Source organism: Salmo salar, chromosome 13 (assembly GCF_965601325.2).
Source record: "Salmo salar chromosome 13, fSalSal1, whole genome shotgun sequence".
Classification (NCBI taxonomy): Eukaryota; Metazoa; Chordata; class Actinopteri; order Salmoniformes; family Salmonidae; genus Salmo; species Salmo salar.
Genome location: NC_138303.1, coordinates 21,172,010 through 21,198,578, shown reverse-complemented (window position 1 = coordinate 21,198,578; position 26,569 = coordinate 21,172,010). Strand labels below are relative to the sequence as shown.

Sequence of the window (26,569 nt, the reverse complement as noted above, 5' to 3'; positions counted from 1 at the left end):
GGTTTTTCCCAGAACTGCCTGTTCACCAGCCCCCAGCACTACCTCAGCCCCCAGTACTGACTGGTCGTCAGCCCCCAGCCCATCTGCCGCACTGAGCTGCAGTGCAGTATGGGAAACAATCTCCATGCCTGACCTTGGAAGTTCTATCCTGGGCCCACCTCCAAGACCTACTCCACTGGCCTGCTCCTCATCAATGCTACAAGTAGTAGCTGGGCTGTGAGAAGAAGGGAGAAAAGCGCTAAAGACTCAGTCCTTGACACATCATTTGCAAAGGCATTCCAAATCAAGATCTGGAGAACGTCATGAATAGAGTAAAGAGTAAAGGAGGAGAGTCTGAAATGATTTGCCTCTGGGACAAGCTGGTGGCTCGGTAGCCACCAGCTTGTCCCAGAGGCAAATCATTTCAGACTCTCCTCCTTTACTCTGATACCATCTCCCATATTCTGTTGTCCTCTTCCCTCCTCTCCTCACCAGGTACACTGCTCTCCACAGACACTCCTCTAATTTCCACCCCTCTTTTCATCCTCTACAGGGCCCTGGCACCTATAGCAGATTTCATGGATGAACTATCGGAAAAACTCTGGGGGGAATTTGATCACCAGCTGCATGAGTTCATGCATGACTTCAAGAAGAGGACAGGGACCGAACAACTGGGACCACAGACATCTCAGAAGTCAGACACTAGACAATTATCAGCTCCCTACTTAGTTCAGTTCTTTCTGTTTGTATGGTTGTGAGGTATTGTTTGTTTTTGACTACCTACCTGTGTTTGACTATTGCCTGCCTGCCTGTGACCATGATTTCTGCCTTCTGTGAAGGCTTAATAAACATCTGCCGCGCTCTGCGTGTGAATCTACACCTTTTTCTCCCTGAGTATTCATTACACACGTCTGTTCTTAGCAGACACTTTTGTATTGTATTGTGGTTTACTTTCATAGGCAAGAATAAGGGTGTGCTGAAAGAGCTCTGTTGGCGTTTCTTCATCCCAAAACAAGGTGTTTCAAAGCATTCTATTTGAACATCAAGTTCTGACAGTTGAGTTCAGCTACTTGTGTGGTGTAGTTCAATCTAATCTAAATGAATGAACACTGAGACAACAGAATCAAGTTTCATTTTATTAACAAGATTAAAACTCTACATTTTAGTACAAAGTACTTTGGTTCACAATGCACACATAAAGAACTGTGTGCGTCCATCAATGGGTTTCTGTGTGAGCAGTCCAAACAAAGGCCTATTCTGCATGATTGGCTGGCCTTGGGTTGAGTTGTTCTCTCCTAACCATGTCTTCCTGCCATGGCACACATCAAGGGGGGAGAGGAAGAAGTCCCTGAACTTCAAATCAAAATCACATTTTTATTGGTTACATACACGTGTTTAGCAGATGTTATTGCAGGTGTAGCAAAATGCTTGTGTTTCTAGCTCCAACAGTGCAGTAATATCTAACAATTTCACAACAATACACTCAATACACACAACTAAGTAAAGGAATGGAATTAAGAATATATAAATATTTGGATGAGCAATGTCAGTGCGGCATAGACTAAGATACAGTGCAATAGAATAGAATACATTATATACATATGAGATGGGTAATGCAAAATATGTAAACATTATTAAAGTGATTAGTGTTCCATTAATAAAGTGGACAGTGATTTTAAGTCTATGTATATAGGGCAGCAGCCTCTAATGTGCTAGTTATTGCTATTTAACAGACTGATGGCCTTGAGATAGAAGCTGTTTTTCAGTCTCTCGGTCCCAGCTTTGATGCACCTGTACTAACCTCGCCTTCTGGATGATAGCGGGGTGAACAGGCAGTGGCTAGGGTGGTTGTTGTCCTTGAAGATCTTTTTGGCCTTCCTGTGACATCGGGTGCTGTAGGTGTCCTGGAGGGAAAGTAGTTTGCCCCTGATGATGCGTTGGGCAGACCGCACCACCCTCTGGAGAGCCCTGCGGTTTGTGGGCGGTGCAGTTGCCATACCAGGCGGTGATACAGCCCAACAGGATGCTCTCAATTGTGCATCTGTAAAAGTTTGTGAGGGTTTTAGGTTCCAAGTCAAATTTCTTCAGCCTCCTGAGGTTGAAGAGGTGCTGTTGCGCCTTCTTCACCACACGGTCTGTGTGGGTGAACCATTTGAGTTTGTCAGTGATGTGTACGGCGAGGAACTTGAAGCTTTCCACCTTCTCTACTGCGGTCCCATCAATGTGGATAGGGGGGTGCTCCCTCTGCTGTTTTCTGAAGTCCACAATCAGCTCCTTTGTTTTGTTGACGTTGAGTGAGAGGTTAATGCCTAGGGGCTAGAAACACGGCTGCCATTTCTATCGGCGCCATGTTTCTTGTTTTACTTGCAAGCCATGTCACCCTGGCACAAGAGAGTCTCCCTGGCTCTTGGAGATTGTTGTACTCTGCCACAACTATGATTGTGATATGTGGTTATCCCACCTAGCTATATTAAAATGAAAGATACTGTACTGTAAGTCACTCTAACATAGTATAACAACATCTGCTAAATGACTCAAATGTAAATGTAAATGGGCCGACCAAGAATAGTCATCCTTGCAGCCATGATGCCAAATGCATTCTCTAGGACTCTCCGACAATGAGAGTAGTGGTAGTCTTAACCGCCCCCCTCTTTTCACTTCCTCCTTTCCTCATCCCAACACTCACTACCTCCACCCCCTACCCCTTAATCACCGCTCTCTCACCTCCCTCACCTCAACCCAGTCGTCACGCTACTTCCTCTCCTCTCTACATCCTTCCACCACATCTTCCCCCCGCACCCACCTGTCCCCTTGGTTCCCAGGTGTTTTATAGGGACACTCAATTAGCTGTCTCTGATAGGACACAGTCAAGGCTTGTTGAACTGGGAAATTAAATTTGGTACTCTATTAACAGAAATGCCCGACACAGCATTTTAATTCTCTCTCTCTTTCTCCCTATTTTTCTCTCTCTCTGTGTGTCTATCTCTCTCTCTGTCCCTCTCTCTCTCCCTGTCTATCTCTTTCTATCTGTCCCTCTCTCTCCCTGTCTATCTTTATCTGTCCCTCTCTCTCCTTGTCTATCTTTCTCTATCTGTCCCTCTCTCTCTCTGTCTATCTCTCTCTATCTGTCCCTCTGTCCCTGTCAATCTCTCTATATCTGTCCCTCTCTGTCCCTGTCTATCTCTGTTTTTTAAACCAGGTTTGCTGTTTATTTTAACAATATGAGATGGAAGGAAGTTCCATGCAATTAGGGTTCTATATGATACTGTACTCTTTCTTGAATTTGTTCTGGATTTGGGGACTGTGAAAAGACCCCTGGTTGCATGTCTGTTGGGATAAATGTGTGCGTCAGAGCTGTGTGTAAGTTGACTATGCAAACAATTTGGGATTTTCAACAAATGAATGTTTCTTATAAAAAGAAGAAGTGATGCAGTCAGTCTCTCCTCAACTCTTCGGCAAGAGAGACTGGCATGCATAGTATTTATATTAGCCCTCTGATTACAATTAAGAGCAAAACGTGCTGCTCTGTTTTCGGCCAGCTGCAGCTTAACTAGATATTTCCTTGCAGCACTGGACCACACGACTGGACAATAATCAAGATTAGACAAAACTAGAGCGTGCAGAATTTGCTTTTTGGAGTGTTGTGTCAAAAAAGTAGAGCATCTCTTTATTACAGCCAGACCTCTCCCCATCTTTACAACCATTGAATCTATATGTTTTGACCATGACAGTTTACAATCTAAAGTAACACCAAGTAATTTAGTCTCCTCAACTTGTTCAACAGCCAGACCATTCATTACCAGATTCAGCTGAGGTCTTGAACTTAAGGAATGATTTGTACCAAATACAATGCTCTTAGTTTTAGAGCTGCTCAGGACCAGTTTATTACTGGCCACCCATTCCAAAACAGACTGCAACTCTTTGTTAAGGGTTTCAGTGACTTCATTAGCTGTGGTTGCTGATGCATATATGGTTGATTCATCAGCATACATGGACACACATGCTTTGTTTAATGCCAGTGGCAGGTCATTGGTAAAAATAGAAAAGAGTAGAGGGCCTAGAGAGCTGCCCTGCGATACACCACACTTTACATGTTTGACATTAGAGAATCTTCCATTAAAGAAAACTCTTTGAGTTCTATTAGATAGACAGCTCTGAATCCACGATATGGCAGAGGTTGAAAAGCCATAACACAAAAGTTTTTTCAACAACAGGTTATGGTCAATAATATCAAAGGCTGCACTGAAATCTAACAGTACAGCTCCCACAATCTTCTTATTAGCAATTTCTTTCAACCAATCATCAGTCATTTGTGTCAGTGCAGTACATGTTGAGTTCCCTTCTCTATAAGCATGCTGAAAGTCTGTTGTTGATTTGTTTACAGAGAAATAGAATTGTATTTGGTCAAACATTATTTCTTCCAACAGTTTGCTAAGAGCTGGCAGGAAGCTTATAGGTCTGCTGTTAGAACCACTCTTGGTTAGCGGTATTACTTTGGCTTCCCGCCTGAGGACAAAGACTTTCCTCTAGGATCAGACTAAAGATATGACAGATAGGAGTGGCTATAGAGTCAGCTACCATCCTCAGTAGCTTTCCATCTAAGTTGTCAATGCCAGGAGGTTTGTCATTACTGATCGATAACAATCATTTTTCCACCTCTCTCACACTAACTTCACAAAATTCAAACTTGAAATGCTTTTCTTTCATTATTAGTTTTTAAGAATGAATACAATTGCTCACTGTTCGTTGTTGGCATTTCCTGGCTAAGCTTGCCCACTTTGCCAATGAAATAATCATTAAAATAATTGGCATTAAATGTAATGGTTTTGTGATGAACAAGCCATCTGATTCAATGAAAGATGGAGTTGAATTTGTCTTTCTGCCTTTTCCATAATTCTTTATATCATTGATCTTGGCTTCATAATACAGTTTCTTCTTTTTTTGTTGAGGTTAATCACATAATTTCTCAATTTGCAGTAAGTAAGCCAGTCAGATGTGCAGCCAGACGTATTAGCCACTCCTTTTGCCCCATCTCTTTCAACCATGCAGTTTTTCAATTCCTCATCAATCCATGGAGCCTTAGTACCCACAAAATAGTACCCGCAAAACACCAGTTTCAACGTCAACATTGAAGAGGCGACTCCGGGATGCTGGCCTTCTAGGCAGAGTTGCAAAGAAAAAGCCATATCTCAGACTGGCCAATAAAAATAATATATTAAGTTGGGAAAAAGAACAGAGACACTGGACAGAGGAACTCTGCCTAGAAGGCCTGCATCCCGGAGTCGCCTCTTCACTGTTGACGTTGAGACTTGTGTTTTTCATGTTTTCTAATGATCAATTAGCCTTTTAAAATGCTAAACTTGGATTAGCTAACACAACGTGCCATTGGAACACAGGAGTGATGGTTGCTGATAATGGGCCTCTGTTCGACTATGTAGATATTCCATAAAAAATCTGCCGTTTCCAGCTACATTAGTCATTTACAACAGTGTATTTTATGTTATTTTATTTACATTTTTGTGTTTTTCTTTAAAAAAACAAGGACATTTCTAAGTGACCCAAAACTTTTAAACGGTAGTGTATATATATAATTGTTGTAATTATATTTCTCTGCTTGAGCGTCACCCCTCCCCACCCCCCCGTGCTCCGATTGAGGCCCTCCGCTCGAGGACACTGTGCCCAGGTTAATGAGGACACAATGTTGACGAAGAAGGCCTCAAAAAATGTTTACGAATCCTTACAGGTGAATAATAATTCATAACAGATCAATCATTTATTTCTATACATATACATACTGTATATTTCATATCAATATTAATATAATCCAAGTTTTTCTCATACTAGTAGAATGTGTCATTAAGTGTGATTAAGTGACATTAATCACCCACCTACTGGTTCATAATAATGGACTATTCCACCCTGACAAAGTAACCCCTTTAATTGTATGTGAAAGTAAATTCAGACTGAGGTTGGGTTTAAGTAGGCTACATTGACATCTGATTTGCAAAACAAAGGACACCATCATTTCAACGAGAAGCTAGGTTTCCTATCATTCATCCATGGTTGACTGGATCTTTGGAAGTTTAGAGGTAGTTACCATTAAACTATAAATAGGATGCCAAACTCATGATATTAATAATACACTTTTACCTTTGACTATATTGTATTTTATACTGCTGTGCTCTATCCTCATTAGCAGCTGAATCCAGGTCAGCACACAGTGACCTCAGCAGGCTATTGACGTCTGGATATGTGTGTTTATGGAACACTTTACATGTCCTTAAACACACCTGCGTGCACAGACTCACACACGCACACACACACACACACACACACGCACGCACGCACGCACGCACGCACGCACGCACGCACACACACACACACACACACACACACACACACACACACACACACACACACACACACACAGTGCTCACCTCTGCTGAGCAACTGCAGGTTGCGGACCTCCTCTCTGACTTGTAGCTGAAGGACCTGCTGTAGAACCTCCTGTCTCAATGTTTCCTGGACAATGCCCATCCTCTCCAACTTCTCTCCGTTCAACCTCAGCAATGCACGACCTGGAGGGAGATGGAGAGGGAGAGGGAGAGGGAGAGGGAGAGGGAGCAAGAGAGCGAGCGAGCGAAAAGGAGAGAGGCAGATACTATGTTAGAACAGACTTTTTTACAGAATGGTTAAGGTAAGATTAAGGTTTGTAATAAAGTTTCAAAAAAGAAAGAAATAGCACTGGGATTGAATATATTACACCGATCTGCCAGCCCCGTCCACAACGCCCTAGCAAAACCCACGCCTACTTGATGTTACAGCGCTCCCCGTTGCCCCTAGCGGCTGGTTTTCATCTGCCGACGTCCTGTTTACCTGGACCGACGTTGAATTTCTCAGTGGATCTTGAGCGACCTGTCTGGTGTATGTGTCTGTGCGTCTGTGTGCCTGTGTGTGTGTACGCTGTTGATTTACATCTAAGCGTTAAGTGCGTATTCTCTGCTTTACCTATGAGTCGTCATGACAGCGAGCAGGATGGCGAAGTGAGGTTTATACAGCCAGACGATTTACTGAGGATGTTTTAACTAGAACACCAAGGTGTTAGACCGCCAGGAAACACACTTTTAACATACCATTATCCACAGTAAGCATCATGCACACACACACACACACACACACACACACACACACACACACACACACACACACACACACACACACACACACACACACACACACACACACACACACACACACACACACACACACACACACACACTCAGAGATGACACATGCATGTCTACTTTATTACAGACACACACATACACATGGGATGGGCTTGTCCTTCAATGGAGAGGAGAGTGAAGGAATCCATCAAAGCTGTAGCAGCCTAGGTCTACATGTTAATTAGACACATTACTCATACTGTTAGCTCTCCTAATCAATCCATCCATTCTCATTTCCGCCTCTGGACGTGGACACACCTCAAAAACCCAGCACACACACACGCACACACACACCCTCTCTGTCCAGCCCTCTCCCTCCATCCCACCTCGGCGAGTGTGTCTCTCTTTCCTGCCCCCAGAAACATGGTGTCCTAGAAAAGCTGCCCTTGGTTCCTTTGTGTACAAACAAGACAAAGCAGATGAAGAAAGCTCCAATCCAATTCCCCTCCGACAGACTTAATACAGAGCCTAATAATGGCCTGCAGATAGAGATAGCAGCTAGCAGCCTCAAAGAGAAGAAGAGAATAAAGAGAGAATGGAGAAGGGGAAAATAAAATAGATCCTTCTACTGTTTCTGTGGAAACCGTTTCGTTCAATCGTTAATTGGTGATAAACAAGTTCTGAGGGCAAAAGGGAGACATTTCTGTCATGGCCACCACAATAACGACACTTCATGTTAAAACAGCACACAGTAAGTGAATCTTTTGTATTTGAAAAATTATTTTGGAGTGAAATTAAAGTAGAGTTTCTGAGGCTTCCAAAACTATATTGCACGTAGTCGTTAGACATGGTTAGACACGGTTAGACAGAGTCCCGCTGTGGTCAGTTGTTAAACTGAGAACCCTATGGCTGTATGGCATTGGGTTCTCAAGAGCTAACACATCTCTGGTCCAGGGTGTAGCTTAAAACTTCTTAGGGCTAGGTCCCTTTTTTCTCAATTTCCGCCTGAATGACGTGCCCAAAGTAAACTGCCCGTTGCTCAGGCCCTGAAGCCAGGATATGCATATAATTGGCACCATTGGAAAGAAATCACTTTGAAGTTTCTAGAAATGTTAAAATAATGTAGGAGAATATAACACAATAGATATGGTAGGAGAAAATCCAAAGAAAAACCAACCAATTGTTTTTGTTGTTGAGAGAGACCATCCTCTTAGAAAGGCAAGTAAAAAGTCATATTGGAATTAGCTCCCTGGATGCAATCTATGTTCAAGGTTTCAGGCTTGTAACTTCGAAAACAAATAAGAAATATCAGTTTTAGTACAGGGACACAGTCTTGGAAATTCATGTTTGCGCACCCCATGAAGACAGGACGCACCTAATTAAATCGGTTTCCAATTGAACATACTTCTTTCCGTAAGAAATATTATAGTTTGATTACATTTTAGGGTATCTGAGGAGTAAATAGAAATGTATTTTGGCTTGTTGAAACAAAGTTTAAGGGTAGATTTTCAGATTCCTTTCTCTGCAAGTTGAACGAGTGGATTACTCAAATCGATGGCGCCAACTAAACTGACTTTTTGGGATATAAAAAATGATTTTATCTAACAAAACGACACCACATGTTAGTTCTGGGACCCTTTGGATGACAAATCCAGAGGAAGATTTTCAAAAAGTAAGTGAGTATTTACTCTTTATATGTGAACGTATGAAACGTATTTTGAACGTATTTTGATGTGGGGCGCTGTTCTCAAACAATCGCATGGCATGTTTTCGCTGTAATGGCTACTGTAAATCGGACAGTGCAGATAGATTAACAACAATTTAAGCTTTCAGCCAATATAAGACACTTATATGTACCTAAATGTTTAACCTCTATAATAACTATTCGAATTTATTTGAATTACGCGCCCTCCAGTTTGACCGGAAGTTGTCCCGCTAGCGGGACACCGATCCTTATTAAGAAAGAAGGATAGTGCAGGTAGCAGTGGTTATTTACACAGAGTGTACAAAACATTAAAGATACCTACACTTTTCATGACAGACTGACCAGGTGAATCCAGGTGAAAGCTATGATCCCCCTCATTGACACATGCCCTTAGTGCCTGGTCGGTAATTTAGTCAGGATTACTACAAGGTTTAGGTTGCTAGGTAAGTTCATTTAGCCAGCTATCTAAAATAAATTGCAGGCATGGGCTTTTTGAGTGATTGTCAGTGACTGAAAGAACAAGAGGAAAACTGCTGATGCACAACCACATTTTGAACTTACACCTTGTGTATTCTACTATTCTATCTCTCAACAGTAAATTGAGACCCCGACTGAATTACCAAAAAAATAAGAAAATCTGTGGTAAAAAAGTGTCTGTTTATGTCGCTTATTGCTATGCCTAAACCATTGCCTAAACCATTGCCTAAACCATTGCCATTGCCTAAACCATTGCCATTGCCTAAACCATTGCCTCATGGTTGCAAAAAACGAAGTAACTGGTTGAAAACTATTTTACCTGACACAGAGTTTGTATTGGGCTAAAATATATACCAAAGACTAATAACCATCCTCACATTCACACAGGCCTTTCTAACTCAACGTGTACATGTAATAGCAGAAATCTCAATAACCAAAATAATACATTCAATAAAAAATGAAAACTGCAGGAAAAGGGGTGTGCGCTTTTCCAGCAACTGTGGACGTAGACCTACATACATGCACATGTCTGCGGGTGCACCTCGTATAGAACACCGATGTACACGAGTGGAGCTCCGTCAAGCAGCAACAAACACAAAGCACTCACCACTAACCACTGCAATTGTAAACTGAGGGAAAATACCTTCACTTGAATCACATGGGGATTTGCTAGCATTAGGTAATGGGAGTAGCCTAATGAATAGCATCAAACACATCTTTATAACAATCAGGTTCTATATGTAATTCTATGGCTAGATTATTCTCTATTTAACAGGTCACTGGTGCTGCCTGTTGCTTCCACATTTTATACACATAATGAGACAAACTGACTGCACTTGTGTGTGTTGTGTGTTGGTGTGGTGTGTGTGTGTGTGTGTGTGTGTGTGTGTGTGTGTGTGTGTGTGTGTGTGTGTGTGTGTGCGCGTGTGCGTTTGTGTGTGTGCGTGTTTGTGAATGTGTGTGTTCATGCATATGCTAGTGTCTGTAATATAACATATAAATATGATTCATAAATAAAATAGATATGATCTGCTGTTGCTGGGTTATCTGTAACTTGAGGCAGGCAAACACTGTGTATGTGTATCAAGGTGCAGAGTGACTTAGTGAGTGATGGCTGACCCTGCAGTTTAGAAAAGCAATCTGTTCTCCGTGAGTGGCTCTGGAAGGGACCTGTTCTGTACTGTCTGACTCAAGGCTAAGAGAACTGAGAGCTCATATACAGTACTTACTGTGTGTGTGTGCGCGTGTGCATGTGTGTGTGTGTGTGTGTGTGTGTGTGTGTGTGGCATGAGTGTGTGGATGTCTGTTGTTAGCAATGTGTCTAACGCATGTGTGCGAGAATCCAGATCACCGTAAACTACGTCCGCTTCAACAGCTTTCCTTTTCTTTCACAAAAACACAGCGTTCCTTTCTTAGCTTTCGCTGCATGAATGGTCTTCAAATCTCCTTGTGAGAGATTTAGGTGTAAACCGTTTCTTAAGTCCCGCAGCTGAAAAAGCGAAGCTGTGGAACCAGCAAAGAAACTAAAAATACAACTTGTGTGAGATTTGGTTTCTCAGGCTAAGCCTTTTCAGAGACCTGTGTGAATTGGTCCCAACTCTCTGGGTACAGGAGCTTCAGTTCTCTGGGCGGTGGAGAGTAGCGGAGTGTAGAGAATAAGCTTGCAAAACTAGGCTTGGGTGATGAATAAACTTGCTTGAGATCTGAAGGCGTTAGCTCCTGGGGCTACTATAATGCCTGTCTGTATAGTGCCTTCAGAAAGTATTCACACCCCTTGACTTTTTCCAATGTTTTTGTGTTACAGCCTGAATTTAAAATGGATTACATTTTGGGATTGTTGTCACTGGCCTACACACAATACCCCATAATGTCATGGTGGAATTGTTTTTAGAAATGTTTACAAATTAATAAAAAATGAAAACCTGTCTTGAGTCAATAAGTATTCAACCCCTTTGTTATGGAAAGCCTAAATAGGTTTGGGAGTAAAAATGTGCTTAACAAGTCACATAATAAGTTGCATGGACTCACTCTGTGTGCAATAATAGTGTTTAACATAATTTTTGTATAACTACCTCATCTCTGTACCCCACACATACAATTATCTGTAAGGTCCCTCAGTTGAGCAGTTTCAAACACAGAGTCAACCGAAAAGACCAGGGAGGCTTTCCAATGCCTTGCAAAGAAGGGCACCTTTTGGTAGATGGGTGAAAAAAAAGCAGACATTGAATATTTCTTTGAGCATAAAGAAGTTATTAAATACACATTCGATGGTGTATCACTTTACCCAGTCACTACAAAGAGACAGGCGTCCTTCCTAACTCGGTGAGAGGAAGGAAACCGGTCAGAGATTTCACCATGAGGCCAATGGTGACTTTAAAACAGTTCCAGAGTTTAATGGCTCTGATAGGAGAAAACTGAGGATGGATCAACAACATTGTAGTTACTCCACAATACTAATCTAAATGACAGAGTGAAAAGAAGGAAGCCTGTACAGAATACAAATATTTCAAAACATGCATAATGTTTGCAACAAGGCACTAAAGTAATACTACAATAAATGTGGCAAAGCAATTAACTGTTTGTCCTGAATACAAAGTGTTATGTTTAGGGAAAATCCAATCCAATACATTACTGAGTGCCACTCCTCAATTTTCAAGCAAAGTGTTAGCTACATCATGTTTTGGGTATGCTTGTAAACGTTAAGGATTGGGGAGTTTTTCAGGATAAAAAAGAAATGGAATGGAGCTAAGCACAGGCAAAATCCTAGAGGAAAACCTGGTTCAGTCTGCTTTCCACCAGACACTGGGAGATGAATTCACCTTTCAGCAGGACAATAACCTACAAGGCCAACTCTACACTGGAGTTGCCTACCAAGAAGACAGTGAATGTTCCTGAGTGGCAGAGTTACTGTTTTAACTTAAATCTACTTGCAAATCTATGGCAAAACCTGAAAATGGTTGTCTAGCAATGATCAACAACCAATTTTACAGAGCTTGAAGAATTTTGAAAAGAATAATGGGCAAATGTTGCACAATCCAGGTGTGGAAAGGTCTTAGAGACGTACCCAGAAAGCCTCATAGCTGTAATCGCTGCTAAAGCTGCTTCTACAAAGTATTGGCTCAGGGGTGTGAATACTTATGTAAATTAGATATTTCTGTAGTTCGTTTTCAATAAATGTGCAAAATTTTCAAATACATGTTTTCATTTTGTCATTATGGGGTATTATGTGTAGATGGATGAGAAAAAAAATATTTCATCCATTTTGAATTCAGGCTATAATACAACATGTGGAATAAGTCAAGGGGGTATGAATACTTTCTGAAGGAAGTGTATATTTTCTTAGTGAGTTTTCTGACTGAGCTGTGTTCACTCTCTCTGTAGCTCTCTCTTTCTCTCTCTCTTTCCAGGGATCCTCCATGCTTTAAGGGCTATCAACAGCAGGACAGCCAGGAGTTGCTTCACTACCTTCTGTGAGAGTGGAGCAGACCAAGGTAAGCTACAGCTACCTGTGATTCCGGGGTTGGAGAAGGTTTCTACACATTACCTGTGATTGCGGAGTGGGAGAAGGTTTCTACACATTACCTGTGATTGCGGAGTGGGAGAAGGTTTCTACACATTACCTGTGATTCCGGGGTTGGAGAAGGTTTCTACACATTACCTGTGATTGCGGCATGGGAGAAGGTTTCTACACATTACCTGTGATTCCGGGGTTGGAGAAGGTTTCTACACATTACCTGTGATTGCGGGGTGGGAGAAGGTTTCTACACATTACCTGTGATAGTGGGGTGGGAGAAGGTTTCCACACATTACCTGTGATAGTGGGGTGGGAGAAGGTTTCTACACATTACCTGTGATAGTGGGGTTGGAGAAGGTTTCTACACATTACCTGTGATAGTGGGGTTGGAGAAGATTTCTACACATTACCTGTGATAGTGGGGTTGGAGAAGGTTTCTACAAATGACCTGTGATAGTGGGGTTGGAGAAGGTTTCTACACATTACCTGTGATTCCGGGGTTGGAGAAGGTTTCTACACATTACCTGTGATTGCGGCATGGGAGAAGGTTTCTACACATTACCTGTGATTCCGGGGTTGGAGAAGGTTTCTACACATTACCTGTGATTGCGGGGTGGGAGAAGGTTTCTACACATTACCTGTGATAGTGGGGTGGGAGAAGGTTTCTACACATTACCTGTGATAGTGGGGTGGGAGAAGGTTTCTACACATTACCTGTGATAGTGGGGTTGGAGAAGGTTTCTACACATTACCTGTGATAGTGGGGTTGGAGAAGGTTTCTACACATTACCTGTGATTGCGGGGTGGGAGAAGATTTCTACACATTACCTGTGATAGTGGGGTTGGAGAAGGTTTCTACAAATGACCTGTGATAGTGGGGTTGGAGAAGGTTTCTACACATTACCTGTGATAGTGGGGTTGGAGAAGGTTTCTACACATTACCTGTGATTGCGGGGTGGGAGAAGGTTTCTACACATTACCTGTGATAGTGGGGTGGGAGAAGGTTTCTACACATTACCTGTGATAGTGGGGTTGGAGAAGGTTTCTACACATTACCTGTGATAGTGGGGTGGGAGAAGGTTTCTACACATTACCTGTGATAGTGGGGTTGGAGAAGGTTTCTACACATTACCTGTGATAGTGGGGTTGGAGAAGGTTTCTACACATTATATGTGATTGCGGGGTGGGAGAAGATTTCTACACATTACCTGTGATAGTGGGGTTGGAGAAGGTTTCTACACATTACCTGTGATAGTGGGGTTGGAGAAGGTTTCTACACATTACCTGTGATTGCGGGGTGGGAGAAGATTTCTACACATTACCTGTGATAGTGGGGTTGGAGAAGGTTTCTACACATTACCTGTGATAGTGGGGTGGGAGAAGGTTTCTACAGATTACCTGTGATAGTGGGGTGGGAGAAGGTTTCTACACATTACCTGTGATAGTGGGGTGGGAGAAGGTTTCTACACATTACCTGTGATTGCGGGGTTGGAGAAGGTTTCTACACATTACCTGTGATAGTGGGGTTGGAGAAGGTTTCTACACATTACCTGTGATTGCATGGTGGGAGAAGGTTTCTACACATTACCTGTGATAGTGGGGTGGGAGAAGGTTTCTACAGATTACCTGTGATAGTGGGGTGGGAGAAGGTTTCTACACATTACCTGTGATAGTGGGGTGGGAGAAGGTTTCTACACATTACCTGTGATTGTGGGGTGGGAGAAGGTTTCTACACATTACCTGTGATTGCATGGTGGGAGAAGGCTTCTACGTAGGTCAGGTAGTTGTGGGGACAGTGTTTCTTCAGCCACTTGCAGACGTCCTGTTGGGTCCACAGGACCACTGGTTTGGACAGACTGGACAGAGTAGGGCTGGTGTGGTACACAGTGAAAGCTTCGCCTGGACGCAGCTGAAACACACAGAGTTTGGCTTACGGTGTGTGTGTGTGTGTGTGTGTGTGTGTGTGTGTGTGTGTGTGTGTGTGTGTGTGTGTGTGTGTGTGTGTGTGTGTGTGTGTGTGTGTGTGAAACATGGAAGCAAGCATCAAGGAGACAGAAGTCATGATTTTTTATTTTGTTGTGTCAGTGCACTCTTTGTGTGGTGACTGAGTGATCGTGTGTGAACATTATTTGTGGTGACTGAGTGATCCTGTGTGAATATTATTTATGGTGACTGTGTGATCGTGTGTGAACATTATTTGTGGTGACTGAGTGATCGTGTGTGAACATTATTTATGGTGACTGAGTGATCGTGTGTGAAAATTATTTGTGGTGACTGAGTGATCGTGTGTGAACATTATTTGTGGTGACTGAGTGATCGTGTGTGAACATTATTTATGGTGACTGAGTGATCGTGTGTGAACATTATTTATGGTGACTGAGTGATCGTGTGTGAACATTATTTGTGGTGACTGAGTGATCGTGTGTGAACATTATTTATGGTGACTGAGTGATCGTGTGTGAACATTATTTATGGTGACTGAGTGATCGTGTGTGAACATTATTTGTGGTGACTGAGTGATCGTGTGTGAACATTATTTATGGTTACTGAGTGATCGTGTGTGAACATTATTTGTGGTGACTGAGTGAACATTCTTTATGGTGACTGAGTGATCGTGTGTGAACATTATTTGTGGTGACTGAGTGATCGTGTGTGAACATTATTTGTGGTGACTGAGTGAACATTATTTATGGTGACTGAGTGATCGTGTGTGAACATTATTTGTGGTGACTGAGTGAACATTATTTATGGTGACTGAGTGATCGTGTGTGAACATTATTTGTGGTGACTGAGTGAACATTATTTATGGTGACTGAGTGATCGTGTGTGAACATTATTTATGGTGACTGAGTGATCGTGTGTGAACATTATTTGTGGTGACTGAGTGATCGTGTGTGAACATTATTTGTGGTGACTGAGTGATTGTGTGTGAACATTTTTCCTGGTGACGACAATGTATCTAACCCTAAACCTAACCCCTTACCCCTAACCCTAATTCTAACCCCTGAACCTACAATTGTCAAGGTTCCACCTGTCACCAGAAGGTCATCCTAGAGACAATTATGACCCTCAGGTGTGTTTTCTGGTTCACTTTGCAGAAGCTTGAATTTTTTACTGTGTGTGGTCGTTTCCTGACTGAGTTTTCGAGACTTAGTGTTTGTTGTTTTTTCAAGTGTACTGTGATCCTGCTGCTACCGTTTCTTAGTAAAGTATTATGTTTATCCTAACCACTCTGATTCCTCGTCTGGTCTCTCCTCTGCACCTTGGTCCAACCTCACTACGTCACAGAAATACATTTTACCTTGTTTTACTATTCTTGTAAGAACTATCCTTGTGGGGACCAGAAGTCCACACACACACACACACGCACACACACACACACACACACACACACACACACACACACACACACACACACACACACACACACACACACACACACACACACACACACACACACACACACACACACACACACACACACACACACACACACACACACACACACACACACACACAAAATGGCTGAGGTCCCAGGCACCATCTCTGCCCCCAATCTTGCATTCTCTAACTTGTGCTTCCTTTATTCAGCTGGCATAATTACAAAGTTTAATATGTCCATTCATAAGGTCATTGACCATTAATAAGGTTAGACTAGAGCCAGTGTCTCTCTGATGGATTCATGGATTACATCTATACATGCCACCTATTAATCCAGCCTGTGATTGGCCCAATGCTTGAAGCAAGGCAATTGGCCTTAATTTCCCTGAAATCTGTCACATAAACAGGGTTTAAATAGGCTCTCCACCATGACTCAATTTGATACTGACACATTCACTGACACACACACACACACACACACACACACACACACACACACACACCACACACACACACACACACACACACACACACACACACACACACACACACACACACAAGCATGAGCATGCATAGACAAACAAACCCTACTAATCACTAGCTGAGACTCTATCAGGACTTCTCAAAAGCCTTGTTCATGCTGCAGGCCTTCATTCTCAAATCAGTTTTGTTTTTAAAATCTGTTTTGGAAAACTGACTGTCCAAACAGCAAGTTATAAGTGACCAAATTGGACTTGTGTGTTCAGACAGCAGTCATTTGCTGACATGGCTACACTAATTGCCATAGTAACGAGGGGTGTGTGCACAGTGGTGTAGGTTGATTGGTGGTGGTGCTCCTGCTGCCTTTCACTCAGAAGTTATGTAGCAACTAAGGTGACAGTGGGACTGTTACGGTAACCATATTACCGCCACACCGGCGGTCACGAGTCCCGACCTGTCACCACCATATAGGCGGTCATGAGTCATGACCATAGTCAAATTCCACGTGACTGTTTTGTCATGGTAACTAGGCTTCCCCAAAACTGTGCTCTGATGCTGCTGATGGTCATTAGTATCCTACCAAACTTGCTAACTGCCAGTTGCTAATGGCCTGATATTCATCGATCTATTGTCCCTCTAATCACTCTAACAACAATGCAACCGCAATTAAAAATCAAATCAAACACTTCATGAGAGTCCATGAGCTCATGTTGCGCAACATTTCTATAGGCTATGCAATTGTGTAAGAAAACAGAGTTTGATGGCCTCTATTAAAAAGAGGAGGATTACATCAGCTTTCTATAGGCTAGGCCTACTTTATTTAGTTCTCAACTTTCCTAATATTAAGCACATTGCTTCGCTTTACAACAGGAGTATAGCCACCTAGCTGGCATGAAAATGAACCGTGTGATAGCGTCCTTCATTCACTATTTAAGTGCATAGATGACAGGTATTTTTTTCCCCTAAATAATAATGGTCCATGCTATATCAAAACTAATTTCACACACATACACTACCGTTCAAAATGTTGGGGTCCAATAGAAATGTCCTTGTTTTGAAAGAAAAGCAAATTTTTGGTCCATTAAAATAACATCAAATTGATCAGAAATACAGTGTAGACATTGTTAATGTTGTAAATGACTATTATAGCTGGCAACGGTTGATTCTTTATGGAATATCTACATAGGCATACAGAGGCCCATTATCAGCAACCACCACTCCTGTGTTCCAATAGCACGTTGTGTTAGCTAATCCAAGTTTATCATTTTAAAAGGCATTAGAAAACCCTTTTGCAATTATGTTAGCACAGCTGAAAATTGTTGTGCTGATTAAAGAAGCAATAAAACTGGCCATCTTTAGACTAGTTGAGTATCTGGAACATCAGCATTTGTGGGTTCGATTACAGGCTCAAAATGGCCAGAAACAAGGAACTTTCTTCTGAAACTCATAAGGCTATTTTATTGTTTGGAGAAATTAAGGCTATTCCATGCGAGAAATTGCCAAGAAACTGAATATCTCGTACAACGCTGTGTACTACTCCCTTCACAGAACAGCGCAAACTGGCTCTAACCAGAAAAGAAAGAGGAGTGGGAGGCCCCGGTGCACGACTGAGCAAGAGGACAAGTACATTAGAGTGTCTAGCTTGAGAAACAGATGCCTCCCAAGTCCTCAACTAGCAGCTTCATTAATTAGTACCCGCAAAACACCAGTCTCAACGTCAACAGTGAAGAGGCGACTCTGGGATGCTGGCCTTCTAGGCAGAGTTCCTCTGCCCAGTGTCTGTGTTCTTTTGCCCATCTTAATCTTTTCTTTATATTGGCCAGTCTGAGATATGGCTTTTTCTTTGCAACTCTGACTAGAAGGCCAGCATCCCGGAGTCGCCTCTTCACCTGGAATGCTTTTCCAATAGTCTTGAAGGAGTTCCCACATATGCTGAGCACTTGCTGGCTGCTTTTCCTTCACTCTGCGGTCCAGGTCACCTGTTGCAGCACTCTATCACTCTCCTTCTTGGTCAAATAGCTCTTACACAGCCTGGAGGTGTGTTGGGACATTTTCCTGTTGAAAAACAAATGATACTCTCACTAAGTAAAATCAGATGGGATGGTGTATCGCTGCAGAATGCTGTGGTAGCCATGCTGGTTAAGTGTGCCTTGAATTCGAAATAAATCACAGACAGTGTTGCCAGCAAAGCACCCCCACACCATCACACCTCCTCCTCCATGCTTCACGGTGGGAACCACACATGCAGAGATGATCCATTCACCTACTCTGCGTCTCACAAAGACACAGTGGTTGGAACCAAAAATCTCAAATTTGGACTAATCAGACCAAAGGACCGATTTCCAGTCATTGCACAATCACATGTGAAACAGAGTTTTGACTGGTCACTTTTCAAAAGAGGATCCCAGCTTTCTCGTGCTGCTATATTTATTGCTAAATTCTTAAAATGAAGCACATTAATCCGCTTTATAACCTGGCATACATATGCGGCGCGTGAGTTTGAAGTTTGGCGAAGCTTATTTTCACTTTATAATAAAGCATTCCATGCATCATCACATTTGCAGACCTATGTAACATAGCCTACTATTTGTAACGTCATGGGTAGTTTGGATAGTCATAATTTAGGCTAATAATATAACTCAATCACTGTTCGCAAAAAAATACCGCTCAGTGCATGGCTGAACGCGCATAGTGTAGAGTAGGCCTAAGATATATCACATATGTTTCTTCTTTCTTTGCATGGGAATTATCTGTCCTATTATAAACACATCTCATGCAATTCTCCTACACCTTATATGACTGGAGATAATAGCAGAATCTTTCTTAACCTGTTGGGTCTAGGGGGCAGCATTTGCACGTCTGGATAAAAAAAATGTACCCGATTTAATCTGGTTACTAATCCTACCCAGTAACTAGAATATGCATATACTTATTATATATGGATAGAAAACACTCTAAAGTTTCCAAAACTGTTTGAATGGTGTCTGTGAGTATAACAGAACTCATTTGGCAGGCAAAACCCTGAGACATTTTCTGACAGGAAGTGGATACCTGATGTGTTGTATTGACTTTAAACCTATCCCATTGAAAAACACAGGGGTTTAGGAATATTTTGGCACTTCCTATTGCTTCCACTAGATGTCACCAGCCTTTACAAAGTGTTTTGAGTCTTCTGGAGGGAGATCTGACCGAACAAGAGCCATGGAACGGTGATGTCCCATTAGACACCTGGCGCGCTACTTCATGTTGGGTACCCTCGTTCCAATACGTTATAAAAGAGTATGCATTCGTCCACCTTGAATATTATTCATGTTCTGGTTAAAAAAGGCCCTAATGATTTATGCTATACAACGTTTGACATGTTTGAACGAACGGAAATATATTTTTTCCCCTCGTTCATGACGAGAAGTCCGGCTGGCTTACATCATGTGCTAACGAGACGGAGATTTTTGGACATAAATGATGAGCTTTTTTGAACAAAACTACATTCGTTATGGACCTGTGATACCTGGAAGTGACATCTGATGAAGAGAATCAAAGGTAATGGATTATTTACATAGTATTTTCGATTTTAGATCTCCCCAACATGACGTCTAGTCTGTATCGCAACGCGTATTTTTCTGGGCACAGTGCTCAGATTATTGCAAAGTGTGATTTCCCAGTAAGGTTATTTTTAAATCTGGCAAGTTGATTGCGTTCAAAAGATGTAAATCTATAATTCTTTAAATGACAATATAATATTTTACCAATGTTTTCTAATTTTAATTATTTAATTTGTGACGCTGACTTGACTGCCGGTTATTGGAGGGAAACGATTTCCTCAACATCAATGCCATAGTAAAACGCTGTTTTTGGATATAAATATCAACTTGATAGAACTAAAAATGCATGCATTGTCTAACATAATGTCCTAGGAGTGTCATCTGATGGAGATTGTAAAAGGTTAGTGTATCATTTTAGCTGGTTTTATGGTTTTGGTGACCCTGTCTTTGACTTGACAAAACATTACACACAACTCTTGTAAATGTACTGTCCTAACATACTCTAAATTTATGCTTTCGCCGTAAAACCTTTTTGAAATCGTAAAACGTGGTTAGATTAAGGAGATGTTTATCTTTCAAATGGTGTAACATAGTTGTATTTTTGAAAAATTTGAATTTTGACATTTATTTGGATTCAAATTTGCCGCTCTTGAAATGCACCTGCTGTTGATGGAGTGCACCACGGGTGGCACGCTAGCGTCCCACCTAGCCCCAAGAGGTTAATATGACAAATTACTGGGTAGCTTACTCTGCTGACACTGACAAACAGATGAATAGAAATGACATTTTTGTAAAACAAATGACTTTTAAGTAGCACTGACCCAACAATGATAAATAGTGACTATGGGCAGTGCATGGGGATACTGCTGATGCTCTCCGCCGGTGCCAATAAGACAGGCTATACTGTTGTTCGCCCAATTAAATCAAGGATTTTGATAACTAAAAGACAGATTCGTCTTTTCATTGTCTTCTCTTTACAGCAATAACCATTTGCTTTCCAAACTGCGATTGTATTTTGAAATATTGCAATATGCCTGGCTTGGCCTCTCTACTTTAACCAGACAGTCGCAACTCAACAATAACCTGCCTTTCCCTACGACTTTAGGCAATACGATTTAAAACAATCCACAACTTATACTGAACAAAAGTATAAACACATCATGCAACAATTTCAACAATTTTACTGAGTTACAATTCATATAAAGAAATCAGTCAATTGAAATAAATAAATTAGGCCCTAATCTATGAATTTCACATGACACAGCCATGGGTGGGCCTGGGAGGGCATAGGCCCACCCACTGGGGAGCCAGGCCCAGCCAATCAGAATGAGGTTTTCCCCACAAAAGGGCTTTATTACAGGCAGAAATACTCCCCAGTTTCATCAGCTGTCTGAGTCTCAGATGATACCGCAGGTGAAGAAGCCGGATGTGGAGGTCCTGGGCTGGCGTGGTTACACGTGGTCTGCGGTTGTGAGGCCGGTTGGACGTACTGCCAAATTCTCTTAAACGACGTTTGAGGCGGCTTATGATAGAATAATTAACATTAAATTATCTGACAACAGCTCTGGTGGACATTCCTGCAGTCAGCATAACAATTGCATGCTCCCTCAAAACTTGAGACATCTGTGGTATTGTGTTGTGACAAAACTGCACATTTTAGAGTGACCTTTTATTGTCTCCAGCACAATGCGCACCTGTGTAATGATCATGCTGTATAATCAGCTTCTTGATATGCCACACCTGTCAGGTGGATGGATTATCTTGTCAAAGCAGAAATGCTCACCAATAGAGATGTAAATCCTTCTCCAACCAATCTCCTGATTCTGTCTCCTCAACCCTCCTCTACTCCCTTTCTGCATCCTTTGACTCTCTATGTCCCCTATCCTCCCGGCCGGCTCGGTCCTCCCCTCCTGCTCCGTGGCTTGACGACTCATTGCGAGCTCACAGAACAGGGCTCCGGGCAGCCGAGCGGAAATGGAGGAAAACTAGCCTCCCTGCGGACCTGGCATCTTTTCACTCCCTCCTCTCTACATTTTCCTCCTCTGTTTCTGCTGCTAAAGCCACTTTCTACCACTCTAACTTCCAAGCATCTGCCTCTAACCCTAGGAAGCTCTTTGCCACCTTCTCCTCCCTCCTGAATCCTCCCCCCCCCCCCCCTCCTCCCTCTCTGCGGATGACTTCGTCAACCATTTTGAAAAGAAGGTCGACGACATCCGATCCTCGTTTGTTAAGTCAAACTACACCGCTGGTCCTGCTCACATTGCCCTACCCTATGCTTTGACCTCTTTCTCCCCTCTCTCTCCAGATGAAATCAAAAGTAGAGCTGGTTAACCTGTTAGGGCTAGGGGGCAGTATTTGCACGGCTGGATAAAAAAATGTACCCGATTTAATCTGGTTACTAATCCTACCCAGTAACTAGAATATGCATATACTTATTATATATGGATAGAAAACACCCTAAAGTTTCTAAAACTGTTTGAATGGTGTCTGTGAGTATAACAGAACTCATTTGGCAGGCAAAACCCTGAGACAGATTCTGACAGGAAGTGGATACCTGATGTGTTGTATTACCTTTAAACCTATGCCATTGAAAAACACAGGGGCTGAGGAATATTTTGGCACTTCCTATTGCTTCCACTAGATGTCACCAGCCTTTACAAAGTGTTTTGAGTCTTCTGGAGGGAGATCTGACCGAACAAGAGCCATGGAACGATGATGGCCCATTAGACACCTGGCGCGCTAGGTCATGCTGGGTACCCTCGTTCCAATACGTTTTAAAAGATTTTGCATTCGTCCGCCTTGAATTTTATTCATGTTCTGGTTAAAAAAGGCCCTAATGATTTATGCTATACAACGTTTGACATGTTTGAACGAACGTAAATATATTTTTTCCCCTCGTTCATGAAGTGAAGTCCGGCGGGCTTAGATCATGTGCTAACAAGACGGAGATTTTTGGACATAAATGATGAGCTTTTTTGAACAAAACTACATTCGTTATGGACCTGTGATACCTGGAAGTGACATCTGATGAAGAGAATCAAAGGTAATGGATTATTTACATAGTATTTTCGATTTTAGATCTCCCCAACATGGCGGCTAGTCTGTATCGCAACGCGTATTTTTCTGGGCGCAGTGCTCAGATTATTGCAAAGTGTGATTTCCCAGTAAGGTTATTTTTAAATCTGGCAAGTTGATTGCGTTCAAGAGATGTAAATCTATAATTCTTTAAATGACAATATAATATTTTACCAATGTTTTCTAATTTTAATTATTTAATTTGTGGTGCTGACTTGAATGCCGGTTATTGGAGGGAAACGATTTCCTGAACATCAACGCCACAGTAAAACGCTGTTTTTGGATATAAATATGAACTTGATAGAACTAAAAATGCATGCATTGTCTAACATAATGTCCTAGGAGTGTCATCTGTTGGAGATTGTAAAAGGTTAGTGCATAATTTTAGCTGATTTTATGGTTTTGGTGACGCCTGTCTTTGAATTGGCACAACATTACACACAACTCTTGTAAATGTACTGTCCTAACATACTCTAAATTTATGCTTTCGCCGTAAAACCTTTTTGAAATCGGAAAACGTGGTTAGATTAACCTCTTGGGGCTAGGTGGGACGCTAGCGTGCCACCCGTGGTGCACTCCATCAACAGCAGGTGCATTTCAAGAGTGGCAAATTTGAATCCAAATAAATGTCAAAATTCAAATTTTTCAAAAATACAACTATGTTACACCATTTGAAAGATAAACATCTCCTTAATCTAACCACGTTTTACGATTTCAAAAAGGTTTTACGGCGAAAGCATAAATTTAGAGTATGTTAGGACAGTACATTTACAAGAGTTGTGTGTAATGTTTTGTCAAGTCAAAGACAGGGTCACCAAAACCATAAAACCAGCTAAAATGATGCACTAACCTTTTACAATCTCCATCAGATGACACTCCTAGGACATTATGTTAGACAATGCATGCATTTTTAGTTCTATCAAGTTCATATTTATATACAAAAACAGCGTTTTACTATGGCATTGATGTTGAGGAAATCGTTTCCCTCCAATAACCGGCAGTCAAGTCAGCGTCAGAAATTAAATAATTAAAATTAGAAAACATTGGTAAAATATTATATTGTCATTTAAAGAATTATAGATTTACATCTCTTGAACGCAATCAACTTGCCAGATTTAAAAATAACCTTACTGGGAAATCACACTTTGCAATAATCTGAGCACTGCGCCCAGAAAAATACGCGTTGCGATACAGACTAGACGTCATGTTGGGGAGATCTAAAATCGAAAATACTATGTAAATAATCCATTACCTTTGATTCTCTTCATCAGATGTCACTTCCAGGTATCACAGGTCCATAACGAATGTAGTTTTGTTCAAAAAAGCTCATCATTTATGTCCAAAAATCTCCGTCTCGTTAGCACATGATGTAAGCCAGCCGGACTTCTCGTCATGAACGAGGGGAAAAAATATATTTCCGTTCGTTCAAACATGTCAAACGTTGTATAGCATAAATCATTAGGGCCTTTTTTAACCAGAACATGAATAATATTCAAGGTGGACGAATGCATACTCTTTTATAACGTATTGGAACGAGGGTACCCAACATGAACTAGCGCGCCAGGTGTCTAATGGGACATCACCGTTCCATGGCTCTTGTTCGGTCAGATCTCCCTCCAGAAGACTCAAAACACTTTGTAAAGGCTGGTGACATCTAGTGGAAGCAATAGGAAGTGCCAAAATATTCCTAAACCCCTGTGTTTTTCAATGGGATAGGTTTAAAGTCAATACAACACATCAGGTATCCACTTCCTGTCAGAAAATGTCTCAGGGTTTTGCCTGCCAAATGAGTTCTGTTATACTCACAGACACCATTCAAACAGTTTTGGAAACTTTAGAGTGTTTTCTATCCATATATAATAAGTATATGCATATTCTAGTTACTGGGTAGGATTAGTAACCAGATTAAATCGGGTACATTTTTTTTATCCAGACGTGCAAATGCTGCCCCCTAGACCCAACAGGTTAAGGAGATGTTTATCTTTCAAAGGGTGTAAAATAGTTGTATGTTTGAAAAATTTGAATTTTGACATTTATTTGGATTCAAATTTGCCGCTCTTGAAATGCACCTGCTGTTGATGGAGTGCACCACGGGTGGGACGCTTGCGTCCCACCTAGCCCATAGAGGTTAACAGGGAGCCTTTCACCAAGCCGCCTGTATTGCTGGTGTTGCCTGATTTTTGGAAAGTCTGATCCTTTGCTGCGAAAGGAGAGTACAGTGGCCTGAAGAACATCTAGCGTTCAGCTAAATGGCAAAACAACAGCAGGGAGCATATAAATGCCCACATCATATTTAATCTTCTGGTAAAAAGCCGCATCGATCATCACGAAGGTCTGCATATTCAAACTGAGCAACACAAAGAGAAAGTAAGAAGAAACAGGGATGTTCTCAAGCGGCTTATCAACACCACTGGGTTTTTGGGACTGAAAGAACTGGCTTTTAGAGGACACAAGAACAGGGAAAGTTAAACGACTAGAGGGAAAGTTCCTCCCGTATTTATTTAGCAAAGATGATAACACATAATCACTCCGGACAGACACATGCAAAAACGAATGACATAAATGTTGCAGCAGCCCAGGCTACACCTAAACATTAAAGATCTGACATGTTGTATGTGATAAAAACGAGACCATTTTTCAGTCTGATCAGCTGTATACAACTACAGTAAGAGCAGCTCATTTGTAGCCTACAGGTATTTGGATGATCAGGGCTTCATTCAGGAACGTTTCTTAGGCTACTTTGATGTGTCAAGGGGGCAAGATGCGCAGTCTGTTTGGGATGGATCTACTATTTGTATTTACAGCTAAGTCCCCTGATTAAGAGGTGATAACCACTCCACTCCACTACCATTGTCAACTCTCTCTCCTGACATGAACTGAAGCCACTTCTCATCTGCCCTCTCATCCACTGCCACATTAAATGTTTCCTCTCCAAGCACTGTGAGTACCCCTATAAATGTTCTCTCATTACTGTATGTAGAGTCAATCACATACACAAACACAATCACATTATTACACATCAATAATTTTACTCCTTGCTTGAACTAACACATTCTTAGTTATTTTGTCTAACTGTGTAGTGTGTTGTGTTATTGTGTTTTGTCTTCCCAGTCAAATCCTGTCCTGCACCGAAGTCAAGCCTCTGAACACCATAACTCATGCCTCATTCAATCACTGCTGTGATCCCTTCCCAACACTGTAAGTAGCCCTCTCATTCCCGAATAATTTTTTAACACACTTTGTCGTCTCC

At 41.8% G+C, this 26,569-nt stretch overlaps 1 protein-coding gene across 1 annotated transcript in view; it reads right to left on the bottom strand.

Moving 5' to 3' along the window:
• The window catches only part of samd10b (sterile alpha motif domain containing 10b), a 143,902-nt gene that overhangs the window by 13,830 nt on the left and 103,503 nt on the right, over positions 1 to 26,569 (bottom strand). The window contains exons 3-4 of the mRNA XM_045693020.2: positions 14,582 to 14,750; positions 6,417 to 6,557 (exon numbers count right to left, since the gene is read on the bottom strand). Coding sequence (XP_045548976.1) covers positions 6,417 to 6,557; positions 14,582 to 14,750 — 310 coding nt within the window. The remainder of the gene's footprint in view (positions 1 to 6,416; positions 6,558 to 14,581; positions 14,751 to 26,569) is intronic.